This window comes from Erinaceus europaeus, chromosome 8 (assembly GCF_950295315.1).
Source record: "Erinaceus europaeus chromosome 8, mEriEur2.1, whole genome shotgun sequence".
In the NCBI taxonomy this organism is placed as follows: Eukaryota; Metazoa; Chordata; class Mammalia; order Eulipotyphla; family Erinaceidae; genus Erinaceus; species Erinaceus europaeus.
The window spans coordinates 111794693-111807479 of NC_080169.1; the positions used below are offsets into that span (position 1 = coordinate 111794693).

General features: G+C 38.9%; 1 protein-coding gene across 17 annotated transcripts in view; it reads left to right on the forward strand.

Annotated features, from left to right (window-relative positions):
- The window catches only part of LUC7L2 (LUC7 like 2, pre-mRNA splicing factor), a 66709-nt gene that overhangs the window by 35935 nt on the left and 17987 nt on the right, over positions 1 to 12787 (forward strand). For 14 of the 17 annotated variants that reach the window (XM_007525157.2, XM_016189131.2, XM_060196671.1 and 11 more), the window contains 3 exons: positions 5998 to 6096; positions 10079 to 10189; positions 11144 to 11287. In XM_007525157.2, the coding sequence (XP_007525219.1) occupies positions 5998 to 6096; positions 10079 to 10189; positions 11144 to 11287 (354 nt within the window). Of the gene's footprint in view, positions 1 to 1397; positions 1481 to 5997; positions 6097 to 10078; positions 10190 to 11143; positions 11288 to 12787 lie in introns of all 17 variants that reach the window. The other 3 variants (XM_060196679.1, XM_060196678.1, XM_060196677.1) reach the window with 1 other exon arrangement.

The window sequence follows — 12787 nt, forward strand, 5'->3', positions numbered from 1 at the left end:
AGGTCTGCATCTTTATAGATTTGTCCACTCTGTGTAGCTAGTAGCCATTATCCTGGTTTTTGTGCATTGAGTTTGTTTTCTGTTGACCAGTTGACTTATGGTGCTGTAGCTATAATTCTGGGTTTCTCCTTTGTGTATGAGTTCTGAGGGAGAGGAAAGGTGTTAAAAGAGAGGGCTGAGGTGCAGATGTGGTGCCCAGTGTTATTATAACATAATCTGAGCCCAGAGATAGGGTTCTAGCCTGCTCCTCCACCCTTCACCATGCAAGCATGACTTCTGCTAAATATAGGATGGTCTCCTTCCCATCTCTACACCTTCATTCAAGACACTGATCTTTAGTGAGGCAGGTTGACATGGTTCAGATTATATCATCGTCAGGGCACTTAGTTTGGCCATTTTTTCCTGTATTGCCACAGAGGCATGAAGTTTTAGCACTTGGTGTCAGTGTTCACGCAGAGAAATCTTGGTTTGCCTAAATGGTGCTGGTGGCTGTGTAGCTCCCAGTCTTTGCTTAAGATTTTCTTCCCTCTCCCTTCCTTATATATTACCCACCTGTAGACTCACTTTTTTTTTTAAAACAAGTTTAGTGAACTTCGTAGTTCTTTTATTTTTATTTAGTTTATTTTAATGAGAAAGAGTAGATACACACAGACAGAGACACTGACACGAACACTGCTCAATTTTGGTTATGGTGGGGCTAGAGATTGAACCTGGGACCTCAGAGCCTCAGGCTTGAAAGGCTTTTGCATAACCATTATGCGGTCTCTCCAAACCCTCTGCAGACCCACTTCTTTTCCAGAAATCCTTAGCTGTGTTCTGATGAAGTCGCTGCAATTTTTTAGGAAAGCACAGTCTGCAGTGACTGCCCCACCATCACTTGGGACTGCTGGCAGTCTGAGAGAAACACTTTTATGATACAGGTCACTAGCTACAAATGTCAAGTAAAGTCCTGGGTTTTCTATCGTTGGATTATCCTTTTAAATATGGTAAGCTCTACCTGGATATGCATGTGAGAAGACAAAAATGGCTTATTGAAATTCTTTAAAAATTTGTTGGGCAGGGAGTCGGGCGGTAGTTCAGTGGGCTAAGCGCAGGTGGTTCAAAGCGCAAGGACCGGAGTAAAGATACTGGTTTGAGCCCCTGGCTCCCCACCTGCAGCGGTGTCGCTTCACAGGCGGTGAAGCAGGTCTGCAGGTGTCTATCTTTCTCTCCCCCTCTCTGTATTCCCTTTCTCTCTATTTCTCTCTGTCCTATCCAACAACAAAGATATCAATAACAGCAACAATAACTACAATAAAACAACAAGGGCAACAAAAGGAAATAAATATTTAAAAAAATTTGTTGTGCAGACATGATTTTACTACTTGTTTTTTATTATTATTTTTCCTTATTTATAGAAGAAGAGAGACATCACAGCACTAGATCTTTCTGTGGTTTTATCCTGGGGTTTACCTTGTTCCTGGAGCATGCATTCTATTCAGTGAGCTCTCTTCTGTGATTTGAATTATATTCTGTTTTGATGATTCTATATGTGAGCTTTAAAAAATGTTGTAATTCTGATTTACATAAAGAAAAACCTTTTCCCCCCTTCAGGAGGGAAAGAGATCAAAACACTACTAAACTCTGTCATCTAACAGTGCTATGGGTTGAACCTGAGTACTCTGGACTGCAGACATGAAAGTCTGGTATGCTGACTCTGCTCGGTTTCCTTGGTCCAAAATAAAACATTGTGAATCCTATAAACTTTTTTTGCTCTACTGAATTATACATACATACATATATACATGCATACATACATGCATACATACATACACACAATCTTTAAAAATTTTGACTTGGTTTCCTTCCATTTCTTATAATAATTGTTGAGTATTGAAATTTAAATTATGTTGCAATTAAGCAGGAGAAATAGACAGTAATGAGTGAAAGGTAACAAATGAGCAAATGCTGGTATAGAGAAAGTAAAAGCCATTTATACTGAAGCGCACACAATTTTTTCTTCTTCAAAAAGTGATAGTTTTTCATTTCTCAGGGAGGACCTTGATTACTGAGGTCACTTAAGTATTTAAGGAGAACTGTGATAATTTAGATAGCCTTGAGCAATGGACAACAAATTACTCTGGTAAAAAACATTTGATGGAAAGACTGATGGAGAATCGTAAATGCTAAACTTTTTGAGTTGTCCTGAATTTCACTATATGTTGCTTCCACACAAAAGCTTTTGGTGTGTGGCCTGCAATGGCTAAAGCATTGATGACAAAGTAGTGCTCTGCTTCTCTTTCTCTTTGTTTTGCTTTTATTTTATTCTCACCAGGATTATCACTGGGGCCTGGGTGCCTGCAGGATGAATCCATCACTCCCAGCGGCTGTCCTCCCTCTCTTCTCTTCTCTTCTCTTCTCTTCTCTTCTCTTCTCTTCTCTTCTCTTCTCTTCTCTTCTCTTCTCTTCTCTTCTCTTCTCTTTCCTCTCTTTATTTAATATAGGACAGAAATTTGGGTTGGTAGAAAGGGAAAGAGACAGGCACCTGCAACCCTTAGGGCCATTCCTCTTGAAGCTTGCCCCCTGCAAATGGTGATAAGGATCTTAACCTGGGCCCTAGCACACTGTGACATGCACACTTCATCATGTGCCACACCGCCCCCCCTTTATTACTAATAAATAAACGTAAAACAAAAAGGTGTAAGGCATTTTCATTGGTTATACAGTCAAAAACCTAAAATCCCATGCCTAGTAGTCTGCCTGTTGCAGAGTAAATAAATCAGTTTCTCTTTCTTTTTGCAGATTGGTTTATTGTTGTTCAGCTGGTTCCCTCTCCTAGCATGTACCTCACTTCTGGCTGACCCCCTTTTTTCTGCTGGAGTTTCTTAGTCCTCTATTGATGTAAATCCTGCCTGGCTTGCTGTACATTATTGCTTGAGCCTAGAGCAATTGGCCTCTGAATAACAGCATAGTATGAGATCTCCATGCTACTGATCTGAAATCCTTAGCCTAGTCATCTGCCTCTTACAAGAATAAATAAATCACTTTGACCCTTCAGATCTTGTCATTTTATATGTATGTTTGCTTACTCCTTAGTTGTATATATACAACAGGATTTATGATTCTTTTCTTATAAATTTGTCTGTTGATATATTTTTATTTATTTAAATATTTATTCCCTTTTGTTGCCCTTGTTTTATTATTGTAGTTATTGATGTCGTTGTTGGATAGGACAGAGTGAAATGGAGGGGGGGAAGACAGACACTTGCAGATCTACTTCAACACCTATGAAGCGACTCCCCTGCAGGTGGGGAGTCAAGGGCTCGAACTGTTGATACATTTTTAATCTAGTGAAATCACTACCCTTTTTCTTACTTGAGATATTGTACATAATTGCTGGTCATATCCTGTTTTGTATAGTTACCCATGTTAAAGCCAAAGTCCTTATTTCTATATCCTATACAAAGCTAAAGCTCAATTCTTATGTTATATATATTATATATGTATGTATATATATATATTTTTTTACAGGGAGAAATTGAGATGGGGAGGAGGATAGAGGGGGAGAGAAAGATAAAACACCTGCAGACCTGCTTCACTTGTGAAGCAACCCCCCCTGTAGGTGGGGAGCCAGCCACTCAAACTGGGATCCTAATGCGGTCCTTGCGCTTTGCGCCTTGTGTGCTTAACCCACTGTGCTATTGCCTGGCCCCCTGTTGGGTATAATTGGTTCTGTTTCCTGCTACTCCAAGAAACATTTCTTTTTTTTTTTTTTTAATATTTTTTAAAATATTTATTTAATTTATTTATTCCCTTTTGTTGCCCTTGTTGTTTTATTGTTGTTGTTATTATTGTTGTTGTTGGATAGGACAGAGAGAAATGGAGAGAGGAGGGGGAAGACAGAGAGGCGGGGAGAAAGATAAACACCTGCAGACCTGTTTCGCCACTTGTGAAGTGACTCCCCTGCAGGTGGGGAGCCAGGGTTCGAACCAGGATACTTATGCTGGTCCTTGTGCTTTGCGCCACCTGCACTTAACCCGCTGCTCTACAGCCCGACTCCCTCCAAGAAATATTTCTGATTGATGTATATATATGTGTATTTAAAGATTTTTCTCTATAAAGTTTATATAAAACCTGTAATACTCTTTTTTTGGCTCATTCTAAGATTGGTTTGCTTCATTTCATTCTCGGATCTGTTGGATTGTGTCTTCTTCAGAAAGAAGTTCTTTAGGGGCCAGGTAGTGGCGCACCTGGTTGAGTGCACATTACAATGCACAAGGACCCAGGTTTGAGTCCCTGGTCCCCAACTGCAGGGGTAAGCTTCATGAGTGGTGAAGCAGTTGCTGCAGGTGTCTTTCTGTCTCTCTTCTCTCTATCCCACCCTTCCCTCTCGATTTCTGGCTGTCTATCCAATAAATAAATAAATATAATAAAATAAAGTGAAAAAAGAAAATTCTTTGACTCTTTCATCCTAAATCACCCGAACAGTATTGAGAGCATTGGTGTTTTGTGAGATCACTAACTATTCAGAGATACAGCTGTGGTTTATTTGTTATTTTATTCAGCTCTATGAGACCAGCAATAGTGTCTGTATTCCTAGCGTCTGACGTGATATTGGATAAAATGTAAATTCAGAAATTAAAGGAATGACTTTATTGTGGGGCTTTAATGCACTGCATACATGTTGTATAACCAGATTTTTTTAACCAGACCGTTGTTCAGCCTTGGCTGTGCATTTTGCTGGGAACTGAACCTGTGGCTTCTTGCATGCAAGAACTCTGACAACTTCTATCTCCCCAACCAGATTGTTGTATTTTTTAAATTATTTTAATTATCTTTATTTATTGGTTAGAGACAGCCAGAAATTGAGAGGAACAGAGAGGGAGAGAGAGAGACATCTGCCAACCTGCTTCAACACTTGTGAAGCTTTCCTTCTCCCAGTGAGGACTGGGGGCTTGAATCTGGATCCTTGCAGAGGCAACATATGCGCTCAACCAGGTGTGCCACCACCCAGCCCCTAGATTGTTGTATTTCTATGTCACTAATTGTCCAGAACCATCCCAGTTACAGGATATCATATCTCTGGTTGGAAATTTTTAGTTTTTGTTACTCATCATACACATCTGTACCCCCCTCCATATCTATTTCCATTATTTCCTCATAGTTTCTGTCTGAAAGGATTGCACAAAAGCCCCCCCCCCCCCCAAATGTGAAAAGCAATATGGGCTGGCACAACACCACAACACTTGAGGCTTCTTTTATTATGGAATTTGCTGGGCTTGAACCTGGGTCAGGAACGTGAAAAGCAGCACACTCGCCAAGTGGTCAGTTTGCTGAACCTTCATGAGAGATCCTAGTTGTCCAGATAGATGTATCAGTAAAAAATGGACAGTTGGAGGGATTTTTATCTCACACACAAGATTAAACTCTGATTTGGTAGATAATGTCCAGTTGGAATCCTAGGTTTCAAGGATTCTAGGATCCATAAAGCTATTTTAAAATGTTTACTAGTTCATATCTTTAGTGGGGCTAGGCATTGGCGTGTTTGGCAGAGTGCATACAGTGTATGCACAATGACATGGGTTCAAGTCCCTTCATGAGAGGTGAAACAGCGTTGCAGATGTCTCTATCTTTCCCATCCCTCTTAGTTTCTGCCTGTCTCTAGTCTAAATAAATAAAATAGTATAAATATAATTTAAAAAACAATTTTTCTATGGTAAAGGGCAAGTTGATAGCACCTCTTTTTACAGAAACTTAAGGCTTTACTTTTCTTTTCAGATTCATTATCCATTTTTTAAAGTATGAAGTGATTACCATTCCTATCTGTACAGACAGATTTGATGCATTTTCCCTTCTGGTACCAAGTTTTATACTTACCTGTTGTATTTGAAAGTTAATAAAGTTACTTTATAAGGTATAATGTGTATACTGAAGAGAATTGTGATGGTTAATGAATTTTTGAAATAAGTGTTTTGTATTTCTAATGATGTTCTTTTTTTTTTTTTTAACCTCCCTTAGAGAATGGATCTTGGAGAATGTCTGAAAGTCCATGACCTGGCTTTAAGAGCGGATTATGAAATTGCATCCAAAGATCAAGATTTTTTCTTTGAACTGGATGTATGTAATTTTAATTTAGGTTATTTTATCTTTTCCATTAAACATTTGTATGGTTTGGGGAGAGACCATAATGGTTATGCAAAAAGACTTTCAAGCTTAGAAATAAAAAAGGTCTTTATTTCTGAAGCACCAGAAGTCCCATGTTCACTTCCCAGTAACACCATGAAGCAAAGCTGATTAGTGTTCTAGTTAAAAAAGGTAGGTGGGGTGGGGAGATTGTAGATGGGATTAGTCTCTCCAACAAAATGCTTTGGTCATACCATGGTGGTTGTTATATGCATTTATTTATTTTTAATTTTATTTGATTTTATTATTGAATAGAGTGGGGGAGGGGAGATAGGGAGAGAGACAGAAAGACACCTGCAGCCCTGCTTCACCACTCGTGAAGTTCCCCCTGCAGGTGGGGACCAGGGCCTTAACCCTGGGTCCTTGTGCAATGTAATATGTGAACCTAACCAGGTGCGCTACCACCTGGCCCTGGTTGTAATTATTTGCAAAGTATATGTGAGCAATAGAGGACAGTACTAGATTATAATTTTAATAATTATAATCTTAATTTACAGTATTTTAAAAACTATAAGGTGAAACTGAAAATTCAAGAAAACCTTTTGAAATTCATTTAAGGAAAAGCATGTAAAAAGTGATTTCTAGGGTGGTAGCGCAGCGGGTTAAGGGCAGGTGGCACAAAGCGCAAGGATCCATGTTAAGGATCCTGGTTCGACCCCCAGGCTCCCCACCTGCAGGGGAGTCGCTTCATAGGCAGTGAAGCAGGTCTGCTGGTGTCTATTCCTCGTTGTCTTCCCCTCCTCTCTCCATTTCTGTCTGTCCTGTCCAACGGCGACATTAATAACAACAACAATAATAACTACAACAATAAAACAATAAAGGCAACAAAATGGAATAAATAAATAAATATTAAAATCTAAAATAAAATCTTGAAAAATAAATAAAATTAAAAAATGATTTCTAATATTTGTGAGATGGTCTCTTCAATCTGCATTTTCCTGTTCATATTCATTTTTGTATGTTCAAATATATACAGAGAAAGGAAGGCTACTATAGCTATTTGCTATGACTCACGAATAAAGAGATATAGGAGATATACTGTTTGAGTATCTGTGGAGTTCAAAAGCTAATTTCACTTTGAAAGTTGAATTTATAAAGGTGGGGATACTTTTTCATACCTACTACTTTGATGGAGAAATGTGCAGTTAGTAGAAGTGTACTTTTAATTTGTATTTCATTTATTAACCTGAAAATATTTATTTATTTAAATCTGTGTATTTGCTTTTCAGTGAATTTTTTCCCCTATTTTTCTTTTGGTGACTGTGGGGCTTATAAGAATATGCTTAAATTTGTCCAGTTTATCAATTTTTAAAAATTTTTAAAAAAATATTTATTCCCTTTTTGTTGCCCTTGTTTTAGTGTTGTAGTTTTTATTGTTGTCTGTCTTAGTTGTTGGATAAGACAGAGAGAAATGGATAGAGGAGGGGAAGACAGAGAGGGGGAGAGAAAGATAGACACCTGTAGACCTGCTTCACCGCTTGTGAAGTGATTCCCCTGCCAGGGGCTCGAACCGGGATCCTTAAGCCGGTCCTTGTGCTTTGTGCCATGTGTGCTCAACCCGCTGTGCCCGAGTCCCGTTTATCAATCTTTTTAACTTTTTTTTTTAGCAGAGCGTTGCTCAGCTCTGGCTTATGGTAGTGTGGGGGATTGAACCTGGGACTTTGGAGCCTCAGGCAAGAGAGTCTCTTTTTAACATCTCTTTTGGATTACTATCAAAAAGCCATCTAAATTTTGAAGTAAAGAGTTCTCATGTTCTTTATTTTTGTTGGTTTGTATTCTTTTACATCAAAGCTCTGCTTAACTCTGGCTTGTAGTGGTTCTGGGGTTGAACCTGGGACCTTTGTTACCTCAGGTGACAAGTCTTTTTGCATAACTATTATGCTGTCTCCCTCAGCCTTCTACCATGGCTTTCTTTGTCTAGTCCTTTCCCCTTCTCTTCTTCATTGAGAGACCAGAACACCAGTCTGTTAATTACATGTGATTTTGGAGATCAGAGATAAGGCCTCACATTTGCAAGGCTGTCTACTGCAAACTGTACTGCTTGAGAAAGAGCGTAACACTGCTTCCAGTATCCATGGTGCTTCCTCTGGTGCGCTTGATGGTTCTTTGTCCCATGTGGTGCTAGTAATGTAAAATAAGGTTCTCACTACCAGATGAGCTCAATTCCAGCACCTAGAACTCTACTACCCCAGTGGTTAGAAAATTTTAAAGTTTTTTAGGTTGAATATTTTGGGTATTTAAACCTTTTCACTGTATAAATAACTGCAAGGTACATACTTGAGTATTATACATTTCTATAGGGAAAAGAAATCCCTAAACAAACAATATAAAGAAAGTGCATACTATAAATTATGAACAACCATCTTTTTTTTGTTTTTAACAAAAGGAAAGATAAAAGACAAAATGGATTGAAAGTTACTAATTAAATCAAGAGAATACTCAAAAAGGAGAAATACTACAAAAAAGACATGCTATCAATAGAGAATTTATAAACAGATAATAATCCAACTCAATCGGTAGTCATTTTAAATGCTAGCAGTACAGATCAATACCAAAACAAGATTGTTAAATTGTATAAAAGTGTGTTGTCTACGTGCAAACCACATCAAAATAAAAACTTATATAGGGTACAAGTATCACTAATCAAAGCAAAATAGGAGAAGCTATACTCAGGCAAGACAATTTCCAAAGAAATGATACTTTTAAACATAAAGAAGTATACTACATAATAATAAAGGATCTGATTAACTAAAAGACTTCAAAATGTCAGAAATAAAAGCGGATAGGAACAAAAGCACACTTTTACTTTTACAATTGCAGTTGCAGAGGTCAATACACCATGACAATAATTGATAGATGTGGCAGTCTGAAAATCAGTAATGATATAGTTGAACTGAATGGCTTCATCAGTCACCTAGACTATTGATATTTATAGGTCACTCCCAACAGTGAGAGAAAGCAAATTCTTCTTAGGCTCAAATGGTATATTTGCTGATGCTGCCTATAAAATACACTTGAGACCACCTCCCAGACCACTGTTAAAACACACACACACACACACACACACACACACATATTTTAAGGTTTTATTAATGAAAAAGACAGGAGTAGAGAGAAAGAAACAGACCACCCTGGTACATGTGTTGCTGGGGCTTGAACTGAGGACCTCACACTTGAGAGTTCAATGCTTTATCCACTTAGCCATCTCCCAGACAACCCCTTTTTTTTTTTTTCAACCCCTATTTTTTTAAAAGTCTTAAATAATCAAAGCACAAACAAAAATAAATAGCTTTTAATCTAGGATAGTTAAGATTATCCAAAAAGAAATTACTAGTAAGCATTTTAAAATTTATTTTTCTCCTTTATTGGGGGATTAATATTTTACAGTAAATACAGTACTTTGGACATTAGTCTAAACATTTCTGTAGGTAAATTTACTAAGCATTATTCAGTTTTAAAAATTTCTGTTTTTTAAAAATTTATTTAACACAGTTCAATATAAAAATGTACACACTTCAGTTTTATATCATAGGTACCAGTGTGTTTAATTCAAATTTGACCTGCATTTTAAAATCCATGGTAGCATTTTTTAAAAAAATTGTTGTTATTGTTGCTGTTATTGATGTTGTTGCTAGATAGCACAGAGAGAAATGGAGAGTGGAGGGGAAGACAGGGAGAGAAAGACACCTTCAGACTTGCTTCACCGCTTGTGAAGCGACTCCCATGCAGGTGGGAAGCTAGGAGCTCGAACTGGGATCCTTAAGCCGGTCCTTGTGCTTTGTGCCATGTGTGCTTAATCCACTGCGCTACCACCTGACTCTCCATGGTAGCATTTTTAAATGTAATTTTTGAGTAAACATTTTACATAATAACGTTTTTTTTCTTGTGGTAACTGTCTTTTAATTATTCTGTGTAGGCTATGGATCACTTGCAGTCTTTCATTGCTGATTGTGATAGGAGAACAGAAGTGGCTAAGAAAAGGTTGGCAGAAACTCAAGAAGAGATTAGTGCTGAAGTGGCTGCAAAGGTAAGAACTGTAGTCAGCTCATTATTAGAAAATATAGTTTATCATACTGCCTTTAATTTTTTTGTTTTATAATAATTTTATTCACAGGAGTTTTAAAAAATGTTATTAGAGAAAACTCAGTGACGTCAAACAGTAACTAGCACTATCAGTCTGTATTTAGTGATTTTTTTTTTTTTTTTTTAAAGATTTTATTTATTTTTCAAGGAGATAGAAGGAGAGAGAAAGAACCAGACATCACTCTGGTACAAGTGCTGCTGGGGATTGAACTCAGGACCTCATGTTTGAGAGTCTGATGCTTTATCCACTGTGTCATCTCCCAGACCACTGTATTTAGTGATTTTTTATGAATTTGATGGGACAGTTACTCCTGTCTCTGCTGGGATCACTAGCTTGTTTCATGACCATGCCCAGAGGCAGCCCTGCCAAGCTCTGGTGGTGGCAAAGATGCCATCACATGAAGTCCAGTCACATAGGAGCACTTCTGCCTCTCCTTGTTTCACCCCATAATCGAAAGCAGTTGCATAGCCAAATTCAGAATTAGAGTATAATTGTATTAATTTGCTTAACACAGGGCATGAATAAAGAAAAGGGAAGGGTTTGGCATCATTAATACAAACATCTTGACTGTCATTTAGGAAAATACCACTATATTAAAGAAGGTGGGATAATGACAATAGAATTGGAATTAATGGTTACTGACACACTACTTTGGTGGAACTGAACCTCCATATCACATTGAATGAACCCTTTGTTAATATAATTGACCACACCGACTGACTACTTAACTTGTGCCATAAAGTCTGTCAAAAAGCATCGAAACAGCAGTGAACTAGATTTCTGGGATGATTTGGGGGGGGGGGGTGTCTGCAAAATGTCACGGCGAGAATTAATCATCTAGGACACTTGAACTTTGATATTCACTTTCTCTTTTTCCGCTATTCTTTCTGTTTCTAGGCAGAACGTGTTCATGAATTAAATGAAGAAATTGGTAAATTATTGGCCAAAGTGGAACAACTAGGAGCTGAAGGGAATGTGGAAGAATCCCAGAAAGTAATGGATGAAGTAGAGAAAGCGCGGGCAAAGAAAAGAGAAGCAGAGGTAATTAAGACCTATATCATACAAGGAAGCATCTTACAAAGATAGTTTGTTTGCTTGGGTGTTACTTATTTTATATATATATATAATTTTGTTTGCCCAGAGCACTGCTCAGCTCTGGCATTAATATGATGTGTGGGGGAGGAATGAATGAGAATGAACGAACTTGGTCCTTTCACATGTGCTCTTTTTATTCCCCCATTTATTTATTTATTAAAAAGTATCCCCTTTTGTTGCCCTTGTTTTATTGTTGTAGTTATTATTGTTGTTATTTATGTCACCATTATTGGATAGGACAGATAGAAATGGAGAGAGGAAGGGAAGACAGAGGGGGAGAGAAAGACACCAGCTTCACCGCCTATAAAGTGACTCCCCTACAGGTGGGGAGCCGGGGGCTCGAACTGGAATCCTTCCATCGATCGGTCCTTGCACTTTGCGCCACTTGAGCTTAACCCTCTGCACTACCGCCCAACTCCCCCCGCCCTTTTCAAATTTTTTTATTTATAAAAAGGAAGCATTGACAAAATGATAGGATAAGAGGGGTACAACGCCACTCAGTTCCTACCACCAGATCTCCATATCCCATCCCCTCCCCTGATAGATTTCCTATTTTTTAACCCTTTGGGAGTCTGGACCCAAGGTCATTGTGGGATGCAGAAGGTGGAAGGTCTGGCTTCTGTAATTGCTTCCCTGCTGAACATGGGAGTTGACAGGTTGACCCATACTCCCAGTATGTCTCTCTTTCCCTAGTAGGGTGGGGCTCTGGGGAAGCTAAGCTCCAGGGCATATTGGTGGGATCTTCTGTCCAGGGAACTCTGGTCGGCATCCTGCTAGCATCTTGCACCTGGTGGCTGAAAAGAGAGTTAACATACAAAGCCAAACAAATTGTTGACCAGTCATGAACCTAAAGGCTGAAATAGTGCAGATGAAGAGTTGGGAAGGGGGGTTGTCAAAGAGCCTGTGGCTATACTGCCCCCCCCCCCCCCCCCAGCTTGAAATCTGATATGCCAGTTGTCTTGGATCCACTGGATCCACTTGGATCCACCTGGGGAGATGATGTCATGGCTGGAAAAGGAACAGAAAGCTGGATCAGGGAAGAGAGTAGCTCCCTAATATGGGAAAGGGGTATAAATATTGTTGACTGTAAACCCCATCGATTTGATTTGGTCTCGGGCCCATATTCAGCTTAGGAGCATATGTGACCTCTGCATCCCTCTAGATCTGAGCTCACGTTCTGTGGTCATGAGTAGGAACATTCCAAGCTGCCTCAATATCGACTCATCTTCCACAGGTGTAGCATAGAGTTCCATTCTTCGGAGGATGGAACATTCTCTACTGTGGTTGATCCACTTTGAGGGCAAGATCATAAGGGGGTCTCGCAAAGGGGGGTCTATTTTGTTGTTCCTGATAGAGATGACCAGTAACAATGGAGAGGGGGATTTATTTGAGGTCTAGGCCCATCACGTCTGTTTGGGAATCTCAGGACTCCCCGAATAGGACCCC